Source organism: Vespa mandarinia, chromosome 3 (genome assembly GCF_050613455.1).
Source record: "Vespa mandarinia isolate Hongniang chromosome 3, ASM5061345v1, whole genome shotgun sequence".
In the NCBI taxonomy this organism is placed as follows: Eukaryota; Metazoa; Arthropoda; class Insecta; order Hymenoptera; family Vespidae; genus Vespa; species Vespa mandarinia.
The window spans coordinates 465,472-475,000 of record NC_140812.1 but is presented as its reverse complement, the minus strand read 5'-3'; the positions used below and the strand labels follow the sequence as shown (position 1 = coordinate 475,000).

Genomic DNA, 9,529 nt, shown 5'->3' with positions numbered 1-9,529 from the left:
AGAATTAGCCTAGCGATTACGTTCTATTGTCTCTCTCTCTCTCTCTCTCTCTCTTCTTCTCTTTTTTTTCTTTCTCGCTCTCACTATTTTTCTCTTTTTTTTTCCTCGCTCTCACTCTTTCTCTCTTAAAACATTCACCGATCGTGTTATTATAAAGTTCACACTTTCTCCTTCTAACGAAAAAGATCGATCGTACGTATTGTCCTTCGAAAGTAGAGAAATTCTCTGTAATTTCGTGAGAGAAAAGAAAAACGACAAATAAAAAGAAAAGAAAAGAAAAGAAAATAGGAGAACAAAAAAAGAAATTTTATATTTTATCTTCAAGAGAGTTTGAAAATGTGCAATGGTCCCATGACTTCGGTAACGTTGGTATTGGTAGCGGTAATAGCAGCAACGAAGGCGCTGCCGGTCGTAAGAAATGAAACCTGATCGAGTAAAGCCAAGTACGGTCGAAGAATTGCGGGTGTTGGGTGGGCTGTACGTGTGTCCAGTTCTATTTCCGTACATGAATATTTTTATCTTGTGCGGTGCTGTAAAGTCAGTATGTATAATACCGCTTCTTCTTCTCCCTTCTACGTCTTTCTCTTTCTCTTTCCCTTACTCTTTCTCTTTCTCTCTCTCTCTCTCTCTTTCTCTCTTTCTCTCTTTTTCTTTCTCTTTCTCTATCTGTGTCTTTCGAACCTCTTCTTCGAGCCCGGTTTCTTCATCGACGCTTGGAAATACTCGGCGCTCTATCTTACGAGGAAACTGTTGTATCGTCGTTTTAAAAGAACTCTGCGAAATATGCGATATTGTAAGAGATAGACGATAAGGATACAACATCCGTTCGTTTTACCTCGATCAACGATATCCTTTATACGTTTGAGATTTTACAAGAGACAAGAAATCTTTACGAGAAGGAAGTTAGGAAGGAAAGAACGAAGGAACGTCGTTGATAACAAGTTAAATATATTACGAACGATTTATAATATAAATTATAGCAAACTTGTCGAAAGATCAGATTCATATCTTTTTGAAAAAGAATATTGAGTTTTTCCTTTATCTATCAATAGAAATAAGACGAAGAAGAAGAAGAAATAGAAATAGAAGTAGAAGTAGAAATAGAGAGAAAGAGAAAGAAGAAACAAGAAGATGATGAAAAATATCAGTGAAAGTTTCCAAAAGTTTTTTCTTTCATCTGGTTTGTAGGTTCATCAACCGGTAAAAGTCTCTTTCGGTATTAACAGTTTGTCACAATGATCACACATATCTCCATAAAAATCAATCGTATTTTTTTGTCCCAATGGCGAAATAATCGTCGAAATCACTCGGTCCTTTTTTCTTCTATTACACCCGCGAGTATAGAAATCGGATAATAAACACCGTAAACGTAGTTATTAAAAAACAAAAAAGATCACATGATATTTAATAAAATCATAATATCCAATATGTATTTTCATTCAATTTTGTAATACAATTTTATTCCATTCATAATTCAATAAAAACAGAAACGAAAAAATTACTACCGAAGCAAAAGTTATATCAACATTCTCTTTTTTTTTCTTTTTTTTTTTTCATAAAATACTTACATCAATTTAACAGTTTAGAAGAATTCGTTTGAATTAATAGATACAATTTTGCATATTGATACATGTATTAAATATAAATATGTATATTCGTTCTATCTAATATCGTAAACATGAATTTTTAAACCTTTAAAAGAAAAAATAAAATATTAAGTAAGTAACCTATTATCTGAAGATAGTAACTACGATAGACTTGGAAAGATTCAGCCACAAGTCATGGATCATAAACGACGACTTCGTTTCCCTATTATGCGATTCCGAAACCTTGGACGCGTCCGCAAAACCCACACGCAAGGCATCGATGGTGTAACACTTTCGTATATATATATATATATATATATATATATATATATACACACACATCGATAGACACATGTAAACGCGGTAGATAAACCTACATAAACGCATTTATAAATCGGAATCAGGATCTGCATGTGGGCATTTGTTCGATTTTCTTCCATTTCTCACGCCTGCCGGTTCTAAGCGCCGACACTTATCGATCGACGTTTAAATCGAAATATGTGCGTTCATTAATAAAACTGTTTATGAATATATCAAGATACCTATTTCAGACAAAGTTGTAATAATAATTAACCGATTGGAGTCCCACGTTTGACCTTTTCGTATCACGAGTCGGCATCTTGATCAGATGAGATGAGCAAGGAAATATGATTATTTCTTTATTTTTTTAATTATTTTTTCATTTATTATTTTATGATACAGTTCATAGCCAATGTCTGATCGGGCACGTTCCCTTTGTTTTTCTTTTTGTTTGAAATAGGGGGCACTATGCAAACCGAGGAAGTCGTGCCTCGTGCACAATCAACTGGCATAGACTTGGCCCTAACGGACAATAATTTGCAGCATCATCTGCATCATCATCATTTAGCGCAAATCAAGTGTCCATTGGCGCCTCTTGCACATATGGCCGTTAAGCAAGAACCTCAGGAGGAGGAGGAACGTAGTCGTGATACCAGCACACTTAGGTGAGTTCGATTTCGATAGGATATATCGTTGAAATCAATCGTTTCATTAATAATTATCGATTTTTCTTTTTTTCTCTTAATGAATTTTACAGTCCGCAAACGGACACGAGTTCCGTGCAAGTGTCGCTTGATAGTAAACATGGAAATGATCAGCAATCCGTTCACCATCGTCAGCTTCAAACGTTGGAGGATGCTCCCGGTCAAACGTGTGCTTCAGATCAAATTAACAGGAATAGAAGCAGGTAAATCGATTTGCTTGTAATTTTCATCGAGAATTTACGTCTACTAAGTTGGATGGAGTTAACTTTGATATTCATCTTGGTTGGTTGGTTGGTTGGTTGGACCCTCTCTATAAACTCTTAGGTTGCTTTTATCGAAAGAATCTCGAAGGGAACTCGCGTTCGTTGTATCACGTTGCTAACGATGTCCACGACATAAAGCTTGCGCCACTTGCAGAGAGCAGGTACTTAAGATAGCTAGTAAGAAGGATAAGCGCCGGGTAAACTGGTTCGTTCTCGAGTACATCGTCGATAGAGTCTATGGCGAGACTCATGGAAAAAAGAAGTTCCTGTGCGTCGCTGAAATACCACGAGTCGATTACCGTTACTGAATTTCATTATACCGCCAAGCGATATAAGCGATCGTGCCACGGAGCAGCTCTAGGAAGGGAAAAATGTCAAGATATGCCCTCTGCATACGATGGAAGGTGTCTTACAGTGCGGTGTATTAGATTGCCGTCGAGGTGTGGTTTGGAATGCAGTTATCGACTACGACGAGGTTAATGAAGGAACGATGTTGGCTTTGTAGTTATTGAAGCGAGCCTATTCTCCTTTCTTATGACTCGATTATCGAAGAACATTCATATTTTTCTTTTCTCCCATTTCAAAGAAAAAGAAACAATAGATACACGATTAAGAGATGCTCATTAAAATAAATGTTTCGTTTGGAAATCAAATGGTATTTTTATTTTATTTATTACGTTATTTTTTTCTTTTCCCTTTTCTTTTTTTTTGATTGCAGCCGTGGCAGACGAAAGTCACGATGGAAACTCAAATTCCATCATCAGGCATTACCGCCGGAGTATTTGGATCATTACGAGGCATCTCTTGCTCAGGAGGCATTAAATTCATCCTCACCAACTCACACGAGCGAACAAACAGCACCGAGCCCGGCACCTACAAGTGCTACGTCTACGCCTAGTCCAATCGCCGATGTTCACGGTTGGTTGCAACGTATAGCTGCCATGCAACAAGAACTCTGTCCTCAAACAATGCCACAACAATGTATGAACTTTAATTCCGGTCAATCGTCGGCATCGAGACGATCAGTGATCACTTCGACTTCCTCCCACGCTTATACTGTACCCCATCACCATCATCATCACCATCATCATCATCATCATAATCACGCTCAACAATCGTCCCAGCAGACATCCACGAGGCCACCTATGAAGTATTCCGATCTACCTTACATGGGTGAAATTACGCTTGACAATAGTAAACCTCGGAGAGGACGTAAACCAAAAAAGGCAGATATTTGTCATTTGATTTACAAGAACTATGGTACTATATTGCCAGGCACACCTGGTCACGAAGAAAAAAGGCTCTCTCCTCAAGAGAAACCTGATTGTCGAGATCAGTTACCACCTCAGATACCATTTCAACGAACAGACGTTCAGAATAGGATCAGCAGTCTTTTAGAAAAACGTCTTACTCAAGAGACCAGGCGGAATTTTGTCTTGACGGATACTACGAACGAACAGGACGAACCATTGAATCTCTGCATCAGAGATCTCAATCAGTTGAAGATCAGATTGCTTCGGAAGCATGGCAACGTTTACGAGTCCGGACAAGTGAAGAGTGAAGCTTCAAGTGACGGGGAAGACATCGAGTGTTTGGGCACGACTTTTTCAAACTCTTCCAATCGCTTAATAGATTCGACGAATCACATTAACAACAACGTTAATCATGGATCCGACGGATCTACGGATCCAATGATTACACCAAATCCAGGATTCGTGTATTTCCCAAACGCTGGTGTTTTCATACATCCAATGGCCCTACAATCGCAATTACTCTATTATCAAAAGATGGCTCAGAATGACAAATGTTTCCCACGTGGCATTGAATATTCTCAGAAAGAACAAAAAATAGTCCCGAAATCGATATACTCGATGATGGACACGAAGAGTTCAAGTTCGGTCTCACCAACTACGCCAACTACTCCAACGCAACAATCCCAAACAGTTCCAGTTTCAGCTCCGTTATCGCCTAGACCTAAGAGAAATGCACCAGTTACTCAACATCAGGGACAACCAACGAAACGTAAACGTTCGGCAATTTTTATCCCGCCGATGCCTTCGGAGAATAATAATAATCCTGCCACCGAGGTGAGCATATGTAAATTCAAGTTTACCGGTGGTGCCAAACCGAGCTTGCAAGAGAAAAAAAGCCTTTCCGTGGATTCAGGTGGTAACTTTAGATACTATAGTGGCACTGGTGATAAAAGTATGCGCGGTTACGAGTTCTTTCCACGTGAAGCCCTTCAACAACAAGCCGGTCAATCTGGATCTTCGGCAGGTGCATTTTTAAATGCGTCTGGTGAGAGAGTTCAACCTCCGGTAGTTTGTCCACGTTCTAACAGTCAAGAAGACGGCCGTCGCAAACGAAAGACCAGGAAATCCCTTCAAAGGGAAAAACTTGAACAGACATTCAAGGAAAAGGGTTTTCTTATTCAAACTCAACAATTGGAATCCGCGGAAGGTGCTACATATTGTAAATTTCGTCAGTTAAGAAAATTCACGAGATATTTGTTTAGAAGTTGGAAGGACTATCTTCCTGGTAATGTGCGCGAGTTATCTAACAACGGGGAGAGTGATATCGTTGATGGTGATGTTGAGACCGACGCCAGGATCGTATCGTCTCCCATACCCCGTGATACGAATCACGACGCGTCATCGCCTACGTACGTTGACGATCATCGGACTCTTCCTTTAACGTGAACGTTATGAACTATCTTAAAGTGTCTCGTCCTTCGAACTCTTATATACACGTAATGGAGTTTATTTTCTTGCGGCGATATACGAACGGCTATGAAAATATGCAGCAGTGGAACTTTATGATACCGATAAGTCATAACTATCTCTATCTCTTTCTATCTGTCTGCCTGTCCATTTGTCTGTTTGTTTGTCTCTCTCTCTCTCTCTCTCTCTCTCTTTCTCTCTTTCTCTCTTTCTCTTTGCTTCTTCCGTTCCACTTATACGCTGTTGCATTTACGGTGCCCGTGAAAACTCGAGACGAATTTTACGATCGTTTTATGTTCGCGACCCATCGACTTGTGATCAAGTGAGAATTTTCTTAACAAACGAATAGTATAATTAATTAGAAAGAAAGAGGGAGGAGATCTAGGCTATGGAATGAGGGAACTTGTTGTATTATCTGTGATGCGTATAAAAACGAATTTCGATGATTTTCTCCGCGTCGTTGTGTATATTAAAATATCGAAATAAATTACAGAAATAAATAATATTCAGAAATATCGTATATAATTTAATCGTACGTACGAACGAAAAGGTTAACTATTTTTCATAATAAAAGAATATGCCGACGTAAATTAATTAAGCGAGACAAAACGTGTGCTTTCGTGATAAAGTGAAAAGTAACGATAATTGTTACGTGATTAGATGTACGAATTTTCTTCTTTCCCACCTTTTAATTTCTTTTTTTTTTTCTTTTCTTCCTTGCGTCTTTCCCTCTTGGATTTGTTTAACCAGAAAACACTGATTAATGTAAAGTCGATCGCAGCTTTGTGCCAAAGATGGGAGACTGGAATGTATGTATGCGTGTGTGCGTGTACGTGTGTGCGTGCGCGTAGGTACGTATGAGATACGTACGTAAGAAAAAAAAAAAAATAAATAAAAACATAACTAAAAACAAAACAAAAAAAGAAAAATAATGATAATAAAAAGAGTTAGAGAAAAAACGTGTTAACCAAAGAACAATGATGTGTCTCGAGACTCCTCGTCGTCGTATGACGACGACAACTTCGTGACAGAGAAAATGAAAGACGAAAGAATTTTTCGTTTGTAGGAGTTGGGATTATTGTAAATAGAGAAAGAATGAGAGACAAAAAGGAATAAACAAGAAATAAGAAAAAGGAAAAAAGAAAAGAAAATATACGGAGATCTTCCTTCTTCTTTCGAACGTTAATTTACAAAGACCCAAGGGAAGTGCATTTTTCTAATGATGATGTTGTTGTTGTTTTCTTCCGAGTGCGACCGAGAGTGAGACTTTAACGATAATAAATACGCAATGTTCTTATTTTTGTTTATCGTATTTTTCTAAGACTATATATCGAATATCGTATCAATCGATAAACGCAGTCTAACGAAATCTAGTCCTATTTATACTCTTGTTAAATCAAAAAACGCATCGTTTATTATTCTTATTATTATTATTATTATATTATTATTATTATTATTATATTATTATTATATTATTATTATATTATTATATTAAAATTATTATTATATTATAATTATTATTATAATTTTATTATAGTTATAATTACTATAGTTATAATAATAATAATAATAATTATTGTTATTATTATTATTATTATTATTATTATTATTATTATTATTATTATTATTATTATTGTATCATTTAATGAATATTTATACGACTTCATTCGCACGCACTTATAAAAGCCACTAGATAAAACACATTATCGTTCGCTCATTATAATATTAAATCTATATATGTGCGATACAATATCACACATGCCTGATTATCTGCGAAAAACAAGAAATAATAGGAATAACGTTAATTGCGATAAGTTAATGATACGTTATTTAGACAAATGTTGTGCGACGTGCAAATATAAAATATATATATATATATATATATATATATATACACATATATATATATATATATATATATATATATATATATATATACGCCGTATGATAATTTATGACGTAGATATCAAACGAATCGTACGACTTGTATATGTTTTTTTTCGAAATTGTTTATAAAAGAAAAGAAGAGGAAGATGAAAGAAAAGAAAAGAAAAAAAAAAAAAGGAAAAGAACGAATCATCGCCATCAGAAAATCGTTCTTCCCAGGTATTAAACACGTCTTAGCAAAAAAAAAGGACGTTTATCTTTTTTCCCTTCTATTCTTTTCTTTTTACTCTTTTACATAGCCTTCTTTTATCGTCCGTAATAAAGAAAAGTTATGAAGGTTCTTCTAGGTTAAATAGACAAGCTGAAAATAAACGATTTTTAAATTGTTATTGGTCGTTCTCTCTATTGGTTTCTTGCTTTATTTTCTTTTATTTTTTTCCTCTCTCTCTCTCTTTATTTGTATCCATTTTCCACCTATCCCTCTCTACATCTCTCGCCGTTCTATTTTGTTTTAAACAGTATAGAAAAAGGAGAACAAGTTGATCTTATCACCTCGAAGATTTCTCAACGATGGATAAACACCCTTTGATCGAAAACGAATAGAAAAAAGGAATAGAAAAATGCAAAAAGAAAAAAAAAAAAAGAAAAAAAAAGGAAAAAAAGGATGCAAATAAAAAAAAGAAAAGAAAAAAAAGGGAAAAAGATGGCTGTTTCTATCGACGTTTATCTCGAAAGATGTAAGAGTATTACTTACATTTACGTAAGTAAAGGAAATACTACTTCCACATAGATATATAATATGGAAAAATACATGCACACACACACACACACACACAACACACACAACACACACATATACACACACAAATATACACACATACACTACACGATATAGGAAATATCTCCTCTTACGCATAGAGATAAAAGAGAAGAGAGAATAAGAGAGAGAGAGAGATATATAGAGATAAAGATAGAAATAGAGATAGAAAGAGAGAGAGAGAGAAAGAGCGAAAGAGTGTAAGAGAGAGAGAGAGAGAGAGAGAGACGGCAAGGTGCGTGTCGGGACTGGCGTCCATACCAGTTGGCCTCTCTCGAGTGCGTATAGCGACCCATTCATGCATACGCCCATTCATACGTCTCTCCGGCTAACCTTGAAGGCTTACCATCTCTTTCTCCTCTCTCTCTCTTTCTCTCTCTCTCTCATTCTTTCTCTCTCTCTCTCTCATTCTTTCTCTCTCTCTCTCTCTCTCTCTTTCCCTTTCCTACATATACAGACAACCAATCTCTATCTCTCTTTCTCTATCTTTTTCTCTCTCATCAACTGCATACACGCATTCACCTCAGGTATGCGAGCACGCGAGCGCATACCGGCCACTCTTCGACTACATATGTGATATATATATATATATATATGTATGTACGTGTATTTACGTGTACGTGTGTAAACTTATGTATGTTTCCTTACCTCCGTCCTCCAATATATCGAAAAAGCGCAAGAGGAAAGAGGTCCCCGTCCGGCGATCAACGAACGAACTTACTGTGGATCCAACAGTGTAATTCTCAGATGTTTTCGCAGAAAACGTCGATTCCACGATCCGGGAAAGAGACGTGGTATTTCCTGCGATAGATAGATAGATAGATAGATAGATAGATAGATAGATAGATAGATAGATAGATAGATAGATAGATAGATAGATAGATAGAGAGAGAGGGAGAGAGAGAGAGAGAGAAAGAGGGAGATACCTTTCTGGTAGAGAGATCGATACAAGTGTACTGAGATAAAGTTATTATATAGTTAGCTTTCTTTTAAGAACAACTTATGGAAAAGTTTGAAATTCTCTTTCTTGCCTTTATTTGGAATTAGATAGAGATAGAGATAGACAGACAGACAAATATAGACGGACAGAGAGAGAGAGAAAGAGAAAGAAAGAGGAAGAACGAGAAAAAGAGAGAGAGAGAGAGAGAGAGAGAGAGAGAGAAACAGAGAGAGAGAAAGAGAGACAGATAATTGTCTTGAATGATAGTAATTAATAATTTTTATTAAAAATTTTTATAGATAAGTTTCTATT

General features: G+C 36.3%; 1 protein-coding gene across 6 annotated transcripts in view; it reads left to right on the top strand.

Moving 5' to 3' along the window:
• The window catches only part of LOC118446930 (uncharacterized), a 30,999-nt gene extending 23,989 nt beyond the window's left edge, over window positions 1-7,010 (top strand). For 5 of the 6 annotated variants that reach the window (XM_035878152.2, XM_035878154.2, XM_035878149.2 and 2 more), the window contains 3 exons: window positions 2,347-2,551; window positions 2,644-2,793; window positions 3,572-7,010. In XM_035878152.2, the coding sequence (XP_035734045.1) occupies window positions 2,355-2,551; window positions 2,644-2,793; window positions 3,572-5,552 (2,328 nt within the window). In that variant the 5' untranslated portion in view covers window positions 2,347-2,354 and the 3' untranslated portion in view covers window positions 5,553-7,010. The remainder of the gene's footprint in view (window positions 1-2,346; window positions 2,552-2,643; window positions 2,794-3,571) is intronic. The other variant, XM_035878150.2, reaches the window with a different exon arrangement.
• Window positions 7,011-9,529: the final 2,519 nt, after the last annotated feature.